We start from the raw sequence: 21038 nt of genomic DNA on the forward strand, positions 1-21038 counted from the left end.
ATAATATATGAATAGTTCTCCGATAATATATTAGTTTTTTCCCCCACTGAATTAAATATTATAATATATCCTTTAATAAAAATAAATTTATGATATTTTTATGCAAATACCTATGACCCAATAGTCGTTCATTACATTTAATTTAAGCAAGATTCGAGTTAGTAATTCTTGAGTGATCATTCAGAACAATCTATTACAAACAGAGAAGCTGGCGGTCAACACGTTGAGCAATAGCTCACATAATTCAAAGTACGTGTCAGAAACAAGTAGATTATAAGCACCGGGAACTGCAGCGTTAAGGAAAAAGTCAACCAACCACAGCTAGCGATGCAGTCTGCGCATAAACTGGCTTAAAGCCTTAACCATAACTTAACCTTTGTGGAGGAAGTATATTAATACAAATATTCTGGTCCATTGTATTTGGATGGCCTCCTATCAATGAATTCATGAATAGTATAAGGGCCTGTTTGGTTCAATAGAAGGTAGGAATAGGATTATGAATCCTATTTTATTTATGGATTCCAATCTAATCCATAAAAAATTTATAGACAAGTTTTAGTTTTATGGAATCTCATTTATTTTGTATTCTATGTTTGTTTCACCCAAATGATTAGGAATAGGATTAGGAATCAGAATAAAAAAGAGGAGAGAAGTGTCAGAAATTCCACCCAATTCCTAGCAAATGGACTGGATTTGGATTTCCTGAAATATACACTGTTTAAGCCACTTTATAGATTAACAATTCTATAAAAAAAATATTTGAACCAAACTCAGGATTAGGATTCATTTGGAATCCATTAATTACGAAAACACCATTGTCAGGTCCAATTTGAACCAAACTCAGGATTAGGATTCATTTGGAATCCATTAATTACGAAAACACCATTGTCAGGTCCAAATACCATTCCTATTCCATAAAATTGACATTTGGAATCCATTAATTACGAAAACACCATTGTCAGGTCCAAATACCATTCCTATTCCATAAAATTGATGAAAAAAACAGGCCCTAATAATACAGAAAAGACGAATGCTTCGTAACAGCACAATATCAATTATTGACAGACTGGGTCAGCAAACAGGAGACAAACAGAATAGAAATAGAAATACATCTTCCTCTGGGTTAAGTAACATTTACATGTAAAAACAGCTTTTCATGCAATTCAACTTCAGACTACAAGGGGCACTAATACAACTGCAACATCGTCGGCTCAAACAAAGAGAGAGAACCAGAGGAGAAATCTTCCGTCTTCCATATAATGAATATTACATAAAACCTACTTCACATCACAAAATAATACACCGTTCAATATCGTCGTACACCTGGGAACATTCTAATTCTACTGATGATACAAAATGGTCAGAAAATATACACAGGCTGGGAGATTGACCACCACTGAAAATACTGGCACCCCGTCTTTCTTTCGTGATTTGCTTTCAAGTTCTTATGCGCATAAAATTTATCCTCAAGGGCTTCTCCCTAGCTTCTTCCTATCTCAGTGTTGTACAAATTAGAGTAGAAACCGGTCAGAGCCATCAAGTCCCGGCTGGGATAAGGAGGTTGAAACCAGGCTGACGCCTCACATGTTCGGGTATGAGTTTGTTGATAAGCTCTGGTGAAGCTCCAGATAACTGAATGAAGAAATGTCGAAATACAAAAGTTGAAGAGGAATTGAGCAACATAAAGCCAAATACAGCAACCAAACCAAACCAATAAAAGTTGGTTAACGAGTCAAAAGTTCAGTTCGCTTCTGCAGAACTTTAATGTGAAGAAAGCAAATTGAAAAGGCGACATTCTGAGGATAAAATATATTCCTCTTATGGTAATACTAGCATATCGGGTATTTGGAATATTAAATTCTTAATACAATTACACGTTAGTAACTTTATGATGATTAAATGATTTCATTTTTGTATAGAGTTCAGTTCAATACATTACTTTTATGTTAATACTAGCATATTGGCAATTTGGCCCGTTCAATGCACATGCAAAAGTAATAAATTCTTAATACAATTAATTTTATATCATACATGTTAGTAACTTACGATGATTTAATCATGTAATTTTGTTACAGAGTTCAATGTAGAAAATGTATCCTAAAATTTTTAGTAATTAAATCAACAAATGATCATAATAGAATTTTATGAGGATTTTACTTATTCAGTATAATATAATTGGATAAAGTAATTTAGAAGAAAAGGGGAAATTTTTGAAGAAAAAAAATTTGCAATGAACCGATATGTGGATCATGTAGAATGCAACTCAAATTCGAAAATCATTGCGTGTATCAAATTAGTTAGCTAGTTTATAATGATAAATGATATGTTTATATAAATTTACTCTTTAGTAACTTTTTATCAATTCCATTTACATTGTCAGTAAATCACTAAAAATACTATAAATATGGTCAAGATAAAGAGGTGTGCTTAAGTAATTATTATAAAGATCTTCAAACATAAACTTGTTCATTATTAGAACTTATTAGGTAAGATTTTTTATAACAAGTTTACTAGCACTAACTTCTACTCAAGGGAAGAGGGGGTCTGAAACAAGGGCAAAATGGCACACTATTATGTGTAATCTCAAATTACATTTTTACCCCCCACCCCCAACCACCATTCTATTCGTTGTCCGTAACTCCACTTTCATTCAATCTTTTGTCTGCTCTCACTTCAATCTTTCAATATTAGTATATACTTTAAACTTATTTATAATTTAAAAAGTAGTTCCGATTTTTTTTATAGGAGTATACTAACACTACCATCTAAAGAAAGAAGTTAAGTAGTGGGGGAGAGAAATGAAGTGGATGGTGTAATGACATTTTTTATAGGAAATATCCCAATACTACCATCTAAGGAAAGAGGTGAAGTACGGGGGAAAGAGAGATGAAAAAAGGAGTGTAATGACACTTTAGTTATTGTATTTAATTTCAAATTTTCATTCTACTCCATCATTCTATTTGTTTTCCACTTTCCTTGACTTTTTGTCTACCCCCACTTCTTCATATGTTAATATCGATGATTTGATGAAACTTCATCCCTGTAACTTTGGAATATGTCTAATATCTCAAATTTCATACTTTCTTTGTATAGGTGGATGTCATCTATATCATGTCTGAAAACAAGGAAATGAAGGTCAACTAAATTGCCTAATATGTAGTGTCTGGAGTGTTCACATCGAGGTTGCATGGACATGGTTGCGGGTCCAGACATGGACAAGGGTGCGGATATGGGACATGGCAAATTTGTAAATGATAAGATACACAAACACGACTATACATACACATCGAAATTAGTAATTTTATATGAGATCAATATTGTTTTTGCATTCACGTGTTATGCGAACTAAAATTCCTACAACATTATTATGTTCTTTTATTGAATAGGTTATGAAAAAAGTGCTCTTTTTGAACTAGAAACCCAAATAATCCATTAAAATCATACTTATGAACTGTGTATGAGTTGAAACGAACCCGACCCCAGTCTAACAAGTTGCAGAAGTCCGAGTTGAAGTGTAAAATACATGTCCACTAAGTGTATTACAAGTGTTTTAATCTAAAACATGTTTTTATAATTGAGTAAACGTCTGAATAAATATATGCATACATTCAAGAAGTGTTAATGAGTGTCCAACATAGACATGGATACGGAAAGACATGGATACGAAAAATGTCGGACACAGATATGGCATTCTAGATGAAGTGTCCGGGAAACTTAGGTTCACATCCGTTGAGTTCAAGTATGGGTTCGCTCTAGCAAAAGCATGTGATGAAACTTAGTCCCGCATTGGAAGAGCAATTAGATGGATTAATGGATAAGAATGATTAAATTCAAAATTGATAAGGTTACTCCTTAAAACATTTTGAGTCAAATTGGATCCAAGTGGATTAGCATAGTTCATCGTTCATGGGCCTTTGCAATTCAATGAACTAGTATCAGAGTACATGGTTTGATTTGTCCTTGGATGCTCAATTTTTCCGAGATTGTTGTATAGGTTATGGACTTATGTTAGGTACATCTATTTCAAAGTCGTACTCGTACTCGACATGTACCCATACTCGTACACAAACTTCTTGCACACTTCTTAAATATTTGCCTATGTTTTTTAAAGTGTATACCCAATTATATACTACATGTTTTAATTTAAAACACTCCTCGTACAATTCCTGGATGTATATTCTACACACTTTCACATCTATTTCTCTTTATTGATCTTGTACAAATGAGAAAACAATATTGATTCTATGCAAATGATTAATTTTAATACATAAATATACATAACAAACATATTTATAGCCATGTTCCCGTACCCTACCTTTTACAAATTTTTCATGTCCCATACCAGTACCCATGCCTATACCCATACCCGTACTCATGCAACTTAAGTTATGGCTGTGGATAACATAATGCACATATTACCTAGTGTAACTTGGTCCAAACATGGATTCAAGTTCCTTTGGGTGCACATACAAATCACATTTGCCTCCGGTGTGGCTCTATTCGTCTGCGAAATGGTAAGTCAAGACCTTATCTCTATTAGCCATTTGTACTAGATTCGACTTGAGACTGAATTATATATGAGTCAAGATGGAGATTTGTTCGTAGCATCTCACATCTATCCATTCAATTCCAAGTGTTTATTCGGGCTAACAAGGGCATCAGACAGGCCACATTGGAAAAACAGGTAGAAATTTACGGAACAGTTTCTTCTGACCACATTAACCTAAATAAAGTATGCAAGAAGATAGGCTCTTTACCCAGCCAATTGGCCTACATTATGTGGGTGTAACCCATTTGCCCACAATTGACAAGACAAGATAGATGTCAATAGGCAGAGATAATAAGTCCTTCAACTACATGTTAAAAATAATAATTACTTGACTAGTTACAGTTAAAACAAATAATTTACTTTGTAGTGTAGTAATATCAACTCTAAACTAATCACTGATTATATTCTGTTTTCTACTGCCAGTTGGACAAGTGTGTTGGGCTACAATTGCTCTCCTTTCATTTTAAAGGAACAAGACCCAAGATTCAATATGAATACGCGACTCCTTTATCAAGGCAACAAAAAAATTGAACAGAAATAGAATATAGATTGTAATGATATGATAAATATATACTCAGTCAAATTATCTGCTATATCTGCTATAACAGAAACGTACAGCATAGACAGATGACAAGGACCACGACCTACCTCCTGTTTAAAGTTAAAGAGGGGAGGGAGTGGGCGACCAGTTGGCAACCGTGCATTGGGTTCTCGCAGCTCGTCAAAGAAGGAATGCGCACAGGCTTCAAGCTGCCATTAGAAAAATAAAAATGACTGAGAATACTCTTACAAATAACAGTAATGAACCAGTTTTAAGCAAATTGACCAATGTTTCCACTTTCCAGTAAGTTATTGGGTTTGCCATAAGTGGATTTGACCATTAACCAACTCAAGCTTAAAGTTGATTAAAAAAAAGAGTTACCTGGTTTGCTCAGGACTGAAAGGAGAGAGATTTTGTCAATTAGATGGGTTTTTAACTAACCAATAACATCAAGGGTCAATCTCATGTATGTTGAATTAATAGGAGAATAAACTATTTTAGGTTTATTGGTCCACAAAGCAAGCTAATATCACTGTTTCTAATTTGACAACTACAACAAAGTATAATGCATCACAGACGAAACTAAGCCACCAGATTGAAAGAAAACATGAGAAAAAATATGTAATCACAAAAGACAAAAGCAACATATTGAAAGCAGGATAATAATAATAATATATGAATATATAAGTCAAACAAATATATGGAAAATTGTAAATGAAACAACTAGGAAAGGAATTGAAATACTAGTCCACGCTGTACGCATCATCATTTGGGGCATTAGAGGTCTAACAATTATCGGTAAATTGTCAAAGGAGCTTCACACGCTTGTTGAGAGAGTAGAAATAGTAACAAAAATAGCTGCCAACGAAATGAAACTACACCCAACCTCATTTGACTCATCATTTGGGATATCCTGATGTTAGGACAGCCTTGGTAACTCAAATTGATTATAGGCTACAGCCATTTCCCCCAAAAAAATTCAAATTGATTATGTGCTAGTACGCAAGTAAACTACATAAATGATAGGACTTACTGCAGTGCAACGAAGACTCGGAGAATATTGTAGCAGCCGAGATGCAAGATCTATTGCTTCTGGAGGCATTCTTTTGTGGAAAATCTGAACCAAAGAAACAAGTATAAAATTTCTGCTAAAGCACCATAGACTACGTCTATCATCATTGCTCATGCTCGTGTAGCCAAACTGGACAAATCATTCAGAAACAATCAAGCTACAATGCCATATTAAACTATGAGTTTACAGTGATCTACGTCACACGGCAAATTTGTAAAGAGGAGGATTTGGGGACACGGCTGAAACACAGAGTGAAAGCATAGTTCTAACATAGATATGCAAAAGAACCTTTGCAATCGTAGTTTTTAACTGAATATGGACTGAAACACAACCAGCCCTTAGCCATGTTTCAAAAGTGGATGTGAAGTGTAGGATATATGTCCAAGAAGTGTATGACGAGTGCTTTACATTAAAACATGAATTGCACAAATCGAGCGCAAAGGAGCGTCACATACAGGTACAGCTTCATGATAGAAAGTACCCACGCAACATAACCACTGACCCATACATCAACTGGCGGCACCATTAACTTAACTAGAAACAACTAGTCTTAAGCCCTATTAGAAATTCCAAAGAAATTTTACATGATATGTCATAACTTCCTTACAGGACACACATAACAGAAGCGCAAAGCAAAACTTTGTTGACATTGAATTGTTCTTTAAGCTTTTCATAAGCAGGATTATACAAGAAAATTCTTTGTTACTCCTACTAGAATGCAAGATAGGTTGGCTTGTAAATTTAAGGTATCTCCACCATATCTAGTATGCGAGTCTGCGACAGGCACCATGTGACAGTTTAAAGCCTTAGAGCATCTCCAACCGAACGCTTTCCCCTCAAATTGACGCAAAAAATAACCATGTTCATCCTCCAACCGAACGGCATCCCCAGCGCCATTTTGGGGGAGAGCTACAGTGCTGCGCCAGATTTGGCGCAGCACTGTAGCTTTGGCGCAGTGATATTTTTTTTTTTGTTTTTTTTAGGCCATGGAGTTTATTATTTTGTTGGTTTTTAATGTTTCTCTTTTTATTCATGATCAAAATATTTCATGGTAGCTTTTATTTTTTTTTTATTATTTTGATATGAACTATTAGAATAAAATTAGATTATAAAATAATTATTAAAATAAAATTCAACAATGGAAAAAATAGATAGTTTAATCCAAACACTTAAAATTTCATAATACTAGAACCAAATAGAACATTGAACATAAACTAGAACAACATTGAAAATTAACACTAATTGCAATACATTAAAATTAAAGGAAAATAGAACATTGAACATAAACTAAAACAACATTTCAGTATTCTGGGAAATCATCATCAGAAGGACGAAGATGTTTTCTTTTGTGATGTTAAATGTAATCTTTAGTTGAAGTTATGAAAGTAATATTTTAATTTGATTTAGCATTTAATTTTTATATTTTTATTTTATTCATAAAATATATTATTATAATTAATTATATGTATTATATAATTATATAATTATATAATTTGTTAAATATTTTAAATTTCAAAAAATGTTAAAAGATAAGAATAATAAAAGGAATATTCTTTTTGGTGTAACATTTGGTGTAATGGGTTGGAGATGGAATAGTAATTTGGTGTAAGAACTACACCAACTTGGTGTAAAAACTACACCATTTTGAGTTTTATGGTTGGAGATGCTCTTAGAAACAAAAGCCCGTTTGAAGTATTTAGGCCGTATAGACTCAGAGATATATATCAGCACTGTCAGTACTTATGCACCAAATCCTTCCATCCATATTTTTCAGCTTACATAATGTCATATAAAAGGGTTTAACTTGTCATTATGCAAAAAAGCTTGCTTTCTAATGATGTAGATTGAGGTTAGCACTTTCAAGCTCCAGAGATGTGGCATGTCAGCATAGGCATGAGATGTGGGGAACATTTGCCGCCACATATGTAAGAGGGAGACTCTTTCTCCCTTCCCTCAATTGATTTCCAATGCTAGACTGGCCTCCCTGAAGTCCGTAAACCATGAATCTGGCTATCATTGCTTTTCAGATATTCGGAATTCAGAATGGTTGGATCTCAATGGTCAAGTGCAGGGTTTATAAAATTTAAGCTTGTTTTATCATTCGCAAGTATGTATCACAAGGAGTTTATTTGAGATTTATTTGCATATCCTTCTGAAATACATAGGGTCAGCAAAATGCATGGTGATACGATATTGCATTTTTGCCACGATCATGCCTCGGCAATACATCAAATTCTAAAATTACCCGAAAATTGTGCAAATTTTGATATATAATCCAAATAGAAATGCCACAAGAAGGCATGCAAAGGTTAATTTAATTTTTGTTGCGATAATTGATGTCATGTCACCTGTCAAGCAACTAATGATACTCATTGTCAAAGCATTCAAGTAGGGAGCAATTACAGTATAGAAGTTCTTAAGGCCCTTATCATGCAATTGGTACCTTAGGTCAGCAAAGGATTTCTGAGATATAATCAACAAGTCATCCTTTATTTAAATAGCTGTCTACCACATAACATAATAGTTGCCTAAAAACATATATTTCTATAGCAACAGATGTATAATACATGTAGAAGCATATGGATAATCCGCTCTGTTGAACTTGATCTATATATTCTAAAACCCCAACACACCAAGTTTGGGGTGAACCCATCGTCGATTGACCCTCCGTCAAACCATGTTAAAAGTTCTATTCATTCGAAACCGTTAAAATTGATATGAATGTATGAAGGGTCAAACGACGACGGGTTCACCCCAAACTTGGTGTGTTGGGGTTTTAGAATATGTAGATCAAGTTCAATGGAGCGGATTATCCACAATGTAGCTCAATCATGTGATTTTAGGCCGCGTCCTTAGATGACTATCTAAGGTGTCACCTTAGAAACACTTCTCCCATATATATATATATATAGACAGAAATATGGAGAAACTTGGTACCAAGTTTTTTCATTGAACTTGGTAGTGATGTGGCCAAATATCACCCCTATATCATACCTCGAAGATGGAGCCTCTTTTATGGAGTAGGTAAATAGTGATTGAGGCTCTATTTTCAAGGCATGATGTAGGGGTGAGATTTGGCCACCTCACTACCAAGTTCAATGAAGAAACTTGGTACCAAATTTCTCATATATATATATATATATATATACATTACTTGCAATATAAGAAAACTAAGAATCATGGGAATTCAACACCTACCTTGTGCCATGGATGAGCTTTTATCTGGGGAAATCTAAACTCTGTATAATTTGGATTCATGCACCGTATCTCCTCCCGAGTTGGAGTACCAAGTACCTGTAATAGAAAAGAGTTAACTAAAAGGATTTCCATGCAATATAAGACTTAAATTACCATATGCCACCTATACAATACCTTGATTATCTCTACTAACTGGTCAACTGCACTTTCACCGGGAAACAAAGGCTGCTCAAATTGCAAAAGAAGTTCAGTACAAAGAAAGCCAAAAATGATTCGAGGTTATATTAATGTATATCATCTGTATATTTAGAACAAGAAAACTGAGTTTAAGATGACCAAAGAGTAACCTGGCCAAGTAGTAGTTCAGCAAGAACACATCCTGCAGACCAAATGTCAATAGATGTTGTGTATTCTGTTGCACCAAATATTAGTTCTGGAGCACGGTAATAACGAGAGCAGATGTATGATATGTTGGCTTCACCCTTAACCTGAAAAAGGCAAATCAATTATCGAATAAGAAAACCATTTGCAACATTGCTGAGAAATATTACTCTTGCTGAGAAATATTACTCAACGCTAATACTTGGGGTAGATTAAAGCTCCAGATTCTTGATGTTTGTGAAATGGTGCATTTTGTGCTTGAAGAATTTTCAGACACAAATCAAAAGAAAAAATTAAGAACATGTATGTTGATCAAATAAAATATTGAATTAAAGACATTCTGAGTAATACAAGAAAGTGGCCCAACCTAGAAAATAAGCATGATCATCCTAAAATATAAACAGAACCAGAGAGTTTACAGTTCAGTAAAAAATTAGACATTTCCCAAAACCACCAAAAGATCTCACCGCTGTGGATCCTTGGTGACTAAAACATCAATTCAGTTCCCTATGATTAATGAAACATTGTATTTAGCCAATTCTATAGTTAATTTGTTATACTAAATACAAAAGTGAACGGGGTTGAACACTGCTTAGCTACAGTTCATTCCCATTAGCTATATTAGCTGTATACTAAAAAGTTAATGGGGATGAAACGCGCTAGCTACAGCTCATCCCTACTAGTAACTAGCTATAATATATAGCAATATATGGCAAAGAGGACAAGGTGTTGCAGTGGTAGAACTCTCCAGTGGTATACAATTGATACCGCATTCAATCCTATGGGCCTGTTAGCGAACTCCTCAAAACAGATTTGGGATTGATCCTAACCCAGTTTTTGAGGTAAACTGGTTCTTTTTTAATCCAAAAGAAGGAGAGGATTAAAAAAATAACAGTTTGAGACCCCTTTTTTGGCTTAGGAAAAACTGGCCCGAATTTTGCCAATCAAAACCAAACCCGAAACTGGGCCAGATTCAGTCCTGGCTCAATTTTAAGGTTTGTCAAACACACCCATGGTTCGAAAAAAATTTGTAATTTTTTTTACTTATAAATCCACAGTTTTACTTCCATTTACTTTAAGCCACCTATTCCCAAAAGCCACCTATTCCCCAAAAAAATCCCCCTATAGAACAAAAATCTTTCCCCTATTAATTTCCAAACCTACCAACTTCAAAAATTTTACTCTGACTTTTTACCCATAAACCAAAAAGTTCCATCCCGATTTATACTTTAGTCCATCTACTTCCAAAGAGTTTTTGAGTATAAAGCCAATCAATTTTTATTTTAAACTCGCTCACTGCCAAAATATGAATCCAAATTTTTATCCCTATTTATTTTTGAACCCACCCACTTCCAAAATCACTTTGATTCTCGTCATGCCCAAAATTTTATAAGTTTTTTGTTTTTACCTATAAACTCAATATTTTACTCCCATTTATTGTTACACCCATCCACTTCCAAAACAGTTGGGTTTTTGCATAAAAACCCAATGCTTTATGCCCACTAATTTTTTTGGACCTACCAAGTTGCTTCCAAAGTTTTACTAGCGGTTATTTTGCCTCTAAATACAAAGTTCCACCCCAATTTATTTTTGAGCCCACCCACTTCCAAGAAGTCTTTTGCACACCTACGGGGAGAAAAAAAAGCTTGCCTATGAATCCAAAGTTTTACTCCCGTTTATTTTTAAACACACCCTCTTTTTTCCCTTTTTTTTTTCTTTTTTTTCCAAAAAACCCATCCTCCTCCAGTCACTCCTACACTTAAAAACGCTGCAGAAACTTAATATTAAACTCAATGTTTTACCTGTATTTATCTATGTATTGACTCACTTCCAAAAAGGATTAGTTGTCTACAAGCCAAAGTTCAGCTCTCATTTATATTTGAATCCATCCAATTTCACAATCAATCTTAGACCTAAAATATTTAATGGAATTTTTAAACTCACACTTTATTTCAACGGTTGGTTTGCATTATAAGTTGCTATATTTTGATGTAATTTACTATATTATTTTCTAAGTGGTTACGTGTACAATGTATGTTTAAACCAAATCCTTAAAACAATATTTATTGTGACTTTTTAAACTAATGTCGCGGCATCACGCCAGTCAATTTTGCTCATGTTCTAGCTAAAATGAAAAATTGTAGGTAGTCAACTGAGCGAGGATAACTAGAGGTAAACCTAGATGTAAGATGTTGCACACATTACCTAAAAAGTACAAAATGAACACTGCAGGATATCAAGAACAACTAAGTGAAAAGAAGGTTTTATGTAGCCAGATCCAATTAGGTAAGACACATCTATGAAACTGACTATCAGCAAGGACCAGGCAAACGAATATGAGCTTGTTTATGCACTGGTAAGTTGTTTCCATATAGATAGAAAGCCAGTAGCTATGGTGCCTAGGCAACTAGCCCGCCATGCCTAACAGCTATGTCACATGTAGTTTGATGTGATCTTTTCCTTTTGCTATTCTGTATGTATTTGGTCTTGAAAATAGCTCTAGCATCTATGACCATATCAAGCAGAAATAAAAGATAAATGGCTGAAATTATTTTCTACTTTAAAGTGGGGGACCAATGGCAGAGTTCAGATTTAAAATTTGTATTCAGAAATTTCACTTAAAACAACAACTAGAACATCGCATCATGTGGAGAACAATTGTTCCAAGAGCTGAAAAGCTAAAACTCTGTGTCACAGACTCATTACAATGACAGTGTAGCTGAAAGAGAGATAACATAGGTCAGTCATCTATCTATATAAAACAGTGGACTCGAAAGCACGTATAACTTGCCAAAATTGATTGCAATCATAGAGTTGTCATAGAGTTAGAAATGAAATACATAATAAACAGAAAAACTGAAATGTGCAAGGCATACCAAAACTTTAGCGCTTCCAAAATCACAAAGCTTAACTTGGTGGGTAAGAGGATCAACCTGCACAATAACCAGTGATGATTATACCAAACAAAAAGCTGACAGTAAAAAAAACTCGAGCGTGATATGAGTCGCAAACAGCTTACCAGGAGGTTTTGTGGTTTAACATCTCTATGACAAACACCCGGAACAGAATGAATATATGCTAACCCCCTAAATATCTGCACCAAGACAAGAAGACAATTACCCCTATGCCCAATAACAAAAAACTTATATATATTCAAATACATAAAGAAAACAAACAGACCTGATACATGTAAAGCTTCACATAGATAAGCGGCATTCTTTGATTAGCATTGCTGTAATGCTTTAAAACGCGATACACGGTTTCAGGAACATACTCCATAACTAAGTTGAGGAAAAGCTCATCTCTGCTTGTAGTGGAGAAGAAGCAGTGCTTCAAAGAGATGACATTAGGATGATCCATCGACCGCATAAGTTGCAGCTCTCGGTTCTTGTACCGTCTATCCTGTAATACTTTCTTTATTGCCACGGTCTCCCCTGTTTCCAAACATTTGGCCTGTATAGAAAAGAAACAACGTACCATAGAGAGAACATTTAGTCTCTTTCAGTAAACCACAACTCCGAAATCATAATTCAGATTGAGAAATATAATTTTATACTTAACCCACGGGTTGAGCCCTTTTTCACCAAAACCTAGACCAGGTACTGGTATGGTATATTTTCACTTTTACTTCTGCTTTAACCTAGCTCACTAGCTGTTTTTTTTAATCCACTTTAAATATGTGATCCACGGGATTTGAACTGGATTGCTCTGATACTATATTAACGGCCTCTTCTAGTACATCACAACACCAAAGATATGACGAGGGTTGAGACATATAATTTATACTCCTAACAAAATTGCATAAAACTTCTAGGGAACAACCAATATTTTCCCCTTTGAATCATACCTGAAATACGATTCCGAACGAGCCAGTTCCAACAATGCGCTCCGCCATGTAACTAATGGTCTACAAAACAATTTTTCCCAATCAAGATTTGAAATTATACGATGAATCAAACACGCTTGTTACAGATCTATTTACGGAATTGATTCGTTATTTCTTACTTGTTTTGGTTCACCATTCTTTCCTCCAATTGTAGTGGAGATAATGTGACCTGTGACTGGATCGTTCCCTTCCATAACAGATGTCACCTGTATTTATTTCACCCTCAAAATCATAAGAAAATAGCTGAAAATGGAGAATAAAAAAAAGGAGGAGGAGGAGGAAGCACCAATATAACAAATCAACTCCAAAATCGATGTCTATATTTAAAAAAAATGCGAGTAAAATGAATCTAAATTACATATCAAAACCATAAAAGCAGGAGTCTGACAAGATTAAACGAGCATATCCAAACAAGACTCAACCAAATCATTCAAAATTTACAGATCTGTCGTCTTGCTAAATCAAAAATTACTATCATGAGCAAACAAGCCTAATTTCTTCCACACAAAAAAAAAATCCTCACAACACTCAACACGGGTGAAAAACTCGAGAAAACCATAAAATTTTGGCAAATTTTTCAAAGGAGACTTAACGCAGCATAAACTAAACCGGATCATCCAAATTTTCCGGATTTGTCCCCTTCTAGCATCCAAAATCAAAGCCAGGAGAAAATCAGCTCATGTCCTCAAAAAAGAAATCTAGAAAACACCGAACCGGTCGATGGAATAAAAAGGACAGCTGATGACATCCAAAACGAAAACCAGGAGAACAAAACCACGAATCCCTCAAAAATGCTGGAAAAATATTCAAAAAATGAGAAAATTCAAAACCGAGATTTGAGAATGCAGAAGAGAACCGAGCAACGAACCGACGGAAGATACCTTGTCTTCGGCCATCTCAGGCCGGCAAGGATCTAGATTCTTCACGAGAATCTCATTCTCATTCTTCTCCTGATGATGTTGATGATGATGAGGCCGAAGAAGAGGAGGCCCCATCGGCAACGAAGCCATGTGAAACTATTCTCTCCCTTTCCCAAAATACCCACTACCTGATTTATTCACGGCGATTTTGGCAGAAGGGTAGAGGACGTAAATAGAAGCAAACCTCGGTGGTGTTTCAACTTTTTTTTTAACTTGATCCGAATGGATTTGAAGGAACGAAGGGACCCCAGTTCTAGGCCCTGTTTGGCATCTTGTATTGTACTCTAGTTAGCTTTAAGCTTGGTTTGGAAGGGAGTTAACGGCTGTTTGTTTTATTTACTAGAAACCTAAATTTGAGAGGTTATTTTATTATGGGAAATAGGTTGTGGAAGTTATTTTCATGTTCGAAAATGTTATTTGCATGTAAGATGGGTGCGCAGCCCATCTCGCGTGCCACAGTAGGGGGTGGGACCCACATCTGGTTGGAGTGCCAAATAGCAAGGTTTTCATGTTTTCAAACTTATTTCATGATTTTTTAAGAGAAATGGATTTTTTTAATTTGGGACCCCTAGCACTATTATCTTACTAGTGAGTGAGTCTCACATGCATAGCATCTCTTTTTTTTCCTCTCTCAACCAAATGCAAGAAAAAGAAATAAAAAACATTCACATTGGTGTGTCAGATATTTTGATTTTATTTTCTTAGTTTTTCAACCAACCAAACATCCCCTAAGGGGCTGTTTGGTTGTTTTCCGAAAAAAACAAGAAATAAAAATGTCACATTTCATTTGATATCATGACATTTCAAGAGTTTTCCCACATTTCATTTTTTTGTTTATTTCGCAAAGAAATCACCCTTTGAAACCGCCAAGTCACATAAAGAGACAAAAAAACCGCAATAGTAACAGTGCATGTGTTTTCTATTTCTTGTGTTTGTTTGAACAAAAAAAAGGGACTGGACGTAGTCAATGATGGGAAAACGCCAATCTCGGGACTCAGACCCAATTTGAGTTGAATTCATCTCATTGGCGTTAATATTTCCGTCATCTTCCTCTTCAATATCCATATTATATATGGGTACGCAGAGTTGATGCGTCCTTACTGTGACTAGTAGTTCAGTTTCGGGAGGCTGTGCAAGTGATACCGCTAGTGCTGCCACAAGTGTTTTCAGAGGTTTTTGTTGTGAAAACACATTTCTTAAAAATGTGATGTGGCATCCTACGTGGCATTTCATTTCTCTAAATTTCAAAACGAACCAAACTGAAGAAATGGAAAACCCTTGAAACCAAAAACATATGTGGTACATGGGGGATTTCTTGAAATGTGAGATGGCGGGTGTTTTCTCTTTTTTTTTTTTTTTTTTTTTTGAGCAAACAAACAGACGGGGGGTTTTTTTTTTTTTTTTTTTTTTTTTTTTTTGAGCAAACAAACAGACCCTAAAAGGAGAGGAGGGAACGGGAGGTGTAGACGAACAAAGAAGGATACACTTTTGATGCTTTTTTGTTTGGTGGAGGGAAAATAGGGGCAGGTGTATGATTTTTTTTTTCTTATTTGACTGAGGGAATGGGATGGGAGTTGAAATGAAGAGTTAGCTATAAATGACAAGATACCCTTCTGCTACTCCAACATAATAATTCTTCCATATTAGGAGAAAATTTGCAAATGCCAATATTTGTGGAGGGAAACTTACAATCACGAAAATTTCTAGGGGTATATAATGTGCAAAAACTCCTATTTTCCACCCAGAAAATGACCTCGCATGAAACTAAAATGTAGTATTAAATATTATTATTTCTTTCTACATTGGAGGTGCAACAAATAGTAGAAATCGATTAAGAACAAATAAATCACAATAAATAACTTCATAAATTATACATACTTGGTCGTAGAAATTTTCTCATCAAAACAACTATGGAGAACATTCAAGTTGCAACTGCCTATTGAGGTATAATCATACACCACAAAATCCCTTCCGCAATAGAGGCATCATATATGATCAATTTCTATTCTCAACTAAGTAATAATCAAGCACTAAATCAATTAACCACCCAAACAAATATGTGTTTATGTATATTTGTATAAATGTATATTCGTATTCATATCTGATTTTAATATACATTGATATGAGTTTTACTTATTGAGGTATATTTATATCCGTATCTGTGAATAGCAAGTGAATATAGATACGGTAAGTATGATATTCGAGCCGTATCTAAGCCGTTTACACCCTATGATAGTCAACCAATACCTAACTAATTAAAACAACTTAATTTATTCATGGCCTCCGTAATGAAAAGATTTTATTGAAATGCAATTAGGCCCTATTTGGTGAAAAAAATATAAGTTTGAGTGGTATATGTTAAAAGCTGGAGTAGTAATGGACTATATATTTCTTAGAAAAGGATTTATTACCACCTGATATCTTGAGATATCATGTAATTACACGAGTGACTTAGAATTCGTGCATCTACATATATAATTTCGAAAATATTGATTGTAATTACACAGGTAATTCTAAAAAATTGTTTTTATCTAGGTTCCAAGGTCATTCGTATAGTTACAAATCTATATAATTTCAAAATTGTTAAGGCCTATTACCAAAAAAACCCTATGATTAACTAGACAACAAATTTTTTGAAAAGACAATTTATAATTTATAAAGCAAATAGAATAATGATAATTACATTATTTTTTAAACTATTTTTATAATAGTGGATAGTCAATTGTAAGCTCCCTCGATAAGTAATCAATTTTGAGAAAAATAAAGAAAATAAACTTTACGTTTATCTCCCTTATAGTCTAGAAATAATAAAGAAACAGTAACCTAGCTAATAAATTACACTAAATGGTAGGACCAATCACATGAGGCGGCCTGACTGCCCCGCTGTGCCAGCTGGACTACTGATCTCCCAGCATTCAAATAGCAACTATATAGGGGTGTTTTGGTAAATAACCTCTCGCTTTGTCGTAACACTACTTACAAAAGCTAAGGCCAATTATTTATAGTAGGGCATGTCGTAATACGGAAGGTCAAGAGGGGCATTTGAGTCAAATACTCTCATCAAAGGTATGGGCTTTAGCGGTCGCTGAATTTTCCGTTTTCTGCGGCGGAAATCCGTGGTCATTGCGGGACCCGCTTTTCTGTCCAACTCGTATTTCGAGACGTCACCATTGTGATCCGGAGGGGGGAATTATGAAGTGGGCTGGAGACTATGGGCTAGAAATAAATTTTGACACGGCCTGGCCTAATGACTGCAGATTTGCCCGGTTTCATGGGTCTTCTACGGTCAAGAGCACATGAGCAGAGGACGTCTGGTCAGCGAGAAATGGGGAAGCAAACTGCAGAGGCATCTGCAAGGTTTGAATGGATTTTAGGGTATGTTTGGTTCACTTCCTTGAAAAAAATAAAGCACAAAACCATGCTGAAATCCATTTCAATGCATTTCAGAGGAATTCTCAGATTTGATTTTTTTTAGTTTGTTTCGCCTTGAAATCATAGGATGTAAAACATTGTTTCCTATTTTTTTGGTTTGTTTCAACATCCAAAAATCAAGAAATCTGACCTATTTCAGCCACTTTAGTCACTTCATGTCACGAAAAGGTGAGCGGGACAATATTTTATTTCTCATTAAATTCATTTCTTGTCCATTTCAGCCACTTCGGGTCTGAAATGAGTTTTCTACAAAATTTAACGTGGCTCCCTATTTCACAACTTTACTTCCTTAATACCCTCAATGAACCAAACGCTGGAAATGGAAATGTGGTGAAATAAAAAACTGACGTGGAGCTCTTGTCAGGTCACAAAAGCTCAATTTCCAGTTTTTTTTTAAGCAAACAAACAGCCCCTTAGTGTTAAATATAACTAGTGTCCACCCCGTGCAAAGCACGACCCCCTACTTTTTTAAGTATTACATTTTAAACTTACCTCCCTCTAAGTTTTAATACATTTAATTTGATTATTGTATACTTAAAATTAGAAATTATATCTACTCCTCTATACTTAAAAAATGATCCAAGTTTAATATATTTAATTTAGAAATCATATCTACTTCTTTATACTTAGAGGATGTCTAAATTTTAATACATTTGATTTGATTTATTGTTTATGATATAATAAAATAATGTAGCATAGACAATAACTCCAAAAATATAGTGCTAGATTTTGAGTTATGTTAACAGTACAGTAACAATACAGTAGTTACTGTGTGGGGGGTGGGGGTGGGGGGGCTACTGTTCACGAACAACTGTTTTTTACTGTATCATGAATAGTGATTCTTTTGATCCTAGATGGATATTAGCATGTTTGTGGATCATTTATGCACTTTCGTGGAGTTAGTGCTACAATTGGCAGGGGTGCTGCATCTGGTCGTCGATGGATCCCGATTGGCTCTCTCTCTCTCTCTCTCTCTCTCTCTCTCTCTCTCTCTCTCTCTCTCTCTCCCCCCTCTCTCTCTCGCGTCTCTCTCTCTCTCTCTCTCTCTCTCTCTCTCTCTCTCTCTCTCTCTCTCTCTCTCCCCCCTCTCTGTGACGCCGACCCCAATATCACCGTGTACTCATCGAGATCCATCATGGGCAACTGTGACACCCCCGTGAGATCTGTAGGTCCTAGAGAGAGGAGAGATGAGAGAACGTGTGTGAAAAGAGGGTTCTTGTAGGAATTTTGACAAAAAAACTCAACGGGAAAAGAGTATTTGTGACTGAGTAAAATGAAATAAAATTTAAAGGTGGTTCATGTATAAATTAAAAATAAATGTGGTTCATATATTACACCCCTATTTTTAAGGTGGTTTCTATATAAAACCCTAAAAACTTTGATACTAAGATACAATAAAAGAGTCTATGGAAATTCATTTTTTTTCGTTGCAATGTAATATGCACTAGGTGGGATGCATATGTATTGCATGTGGTCAAATAATCTTTTTTTTCTTTTGATTTTATTTTTACCATATCTAGGTCGCGTAGGTTACCATAAAATATATTTAAATTAAAACTTTTAGATATCTCCATGGGTAAAAATTTGTTCGTTACAATTTTTTTTCTTCCAAAAAAAGTAAAATTTAGTTCTTAAAAAAGAGCATTGTAAATAATAAATAATGCTTCCTCCATTTCCTTATTTTGTTTATCAATTTATGAAGATGCTTTACTATTAAAATATTATTATTTTTAATTGATTAAAAGAAAGAAACTCAGCTTCATATGAGTGCTATTACTAAAAGTTATATGTAGTGAACCAAATCTACTAAATTAAATAGTCCATAATGATCGATATCATTCTTTACTTATTTGTTCAATCTCAGCTGTTAGGCTGAATAATAAGTCTTCAATGTGTATAAATCATCAATAAAATATTTTTAATCTATTTTCTTGATAACTCGTTATTGTTAATTTAATTTTAACAAGGAGGTTTTTAATTTCTTTTTAATTTTTATCAAAAAAATTTAAAATATTTTCTATTTATTTTTTAAAAAAAAAAGTTATTTTTATTAAAATTCTAATATGTTGTTTATTTTTTACAAAGTTTTATTTCTTAATTCATCAAAATATTTTTATTATATTTTTTAGTAAGGAGCTTGAATTATATGTATAATTCACCAACAAACTATTTTTCTCTTTGTGTCATCAATTTTAATATTTTAATAAGAAAACTAAAAGACCACGGGAAATCAATGAGCATCACAGTTCTTTTCTTCAACCTATTAAGAAAGATCCAAATTTCTTGTTGAATTTTTTTAAGAAAATAAGGAATTTTTTATAAGTACTTAATCTTGGTATAAATTAGTTAGAGGGAAGGAGGCAAGAAAATCAATATTGTACAACTAAAAAAATATCATTTGTTATTTCCTATCTGAGATGAGCCCATAGAAGAATATAAGGTTAGAGAAAAATTATAATTAAAATTTCTCACTCGATTCTATATGCTTTAAAATTTGTATAATAGGTTTTTTCTTTTAGATGGTAGAAGTAGTAAATTTGAATTATGAAAGTTGCATAGCATTAGTGAAGAAAAATTATGCATGATATTATTAAGGAAAATAATATTAAAATAAATGTGCAATATTTTTAAAGAAAAACAATGAAGGCAATGAAACATACTTATTGAATGAGACGTTAAGAGCAAGTGCATCAAGCTCCCAGTTAGGAGTCCTAGTCAGCAAGCTCTCAAGAGCTCTCAAACATTTTGAAATAAAAACTTATAAAAATAAGCCTTGGGAGCACCTCCTTATTTTATGGAGCTCCAACAAGCTCCTAGTTAGGAGCTCCAACAATATCAAAAAAAACTCTCTTCTATCAAAAAAACCTCACTTCTATTGCAAAGATATAAAGGCCAAAGACTTTTTCGTAAAAAAATATTTCTTTAAGGCTTGGGTTTAAAAGTAGGGGGTTTTTTGTAAAAAAAAATTTTTTTAATGCTTATGAGCTCCCAAGAGCTCCGGTGGGCCCCACTGGTCACATCAGCCCAGGGAGCCCCTTGGGAGCTTGATGAGAGTTTGT

At 34.3% G+C, this 21038-nt stretch overlaps 1 protein-coding gene across 1 annotated transcript; it reads right to left on the reverse strand.

Annotated features, from left to right (window-relative positions):
• On the reverse strand, positions 1093–14657 carry LOC109844521 (shaggy-related protein kinase eta-like). Its single transcript, XM_020413586.1, has 12 exons — positions 14509–14657; positions 13747–13833; positions 13589–13648; positions 12922–13194; positions 12761–12835; positions 12618–12674; positions 9708–9848; positions 9535–9585; positions 9361–9456; positions 6124–6207; positions 5198–5299; positions 1093–1632 (listed from the first exon to the last, which is right to left on the reverse strand). Exons 1-12 carry the CDS (start codon positions 14635–14637, stop codon positions 1537–1539), a joined length of 1251 nt encoding a protein of 416 aa, XP_020269175.1. The 5' UTR covers positions 14638–14657; the 3' UTR covers positions 1093–1536.

The sequence above is a fragment of the Asparagus officinalis genome, chromosome 6 (genome assembly GCF_001876935.1).
Source record: "Asparagus officinalis chromosome 6, Aspof.V1, whole genome shotgun sequence".
In the NCBI taxonomy this organism is placed as follows: Eukaryota; Viridiplantae; Streptophyta; class Magnoliopsida; order Asparagales; family Asparagaceae; genus Asparagus; species Asparagus officinalis.

Coding starts and splice junctions, on each gene's coding strand:
- LOC109844521 (XM_020413586.1), bottom strand. CDS start 14,637: ATGGCTTCGTTGCCGATGGGGCCTCCTCTTCTTCGGCCTCATCATCAT. Junction 12,836..12,921: donor TGAAGCTTTACATGTATCAG/GTCTGTTTGTTT, acceptor GTCTTGGTGCAG/ATATTTAGGGGGTTAGCATA. Junction 6,208..9,360: donor AAGCTCATCCATGGCACAAG/GTAGGTGTTGAA, acceptor TCTTTGGTTCAG/ATTTTCCACAAAAGAATGCC.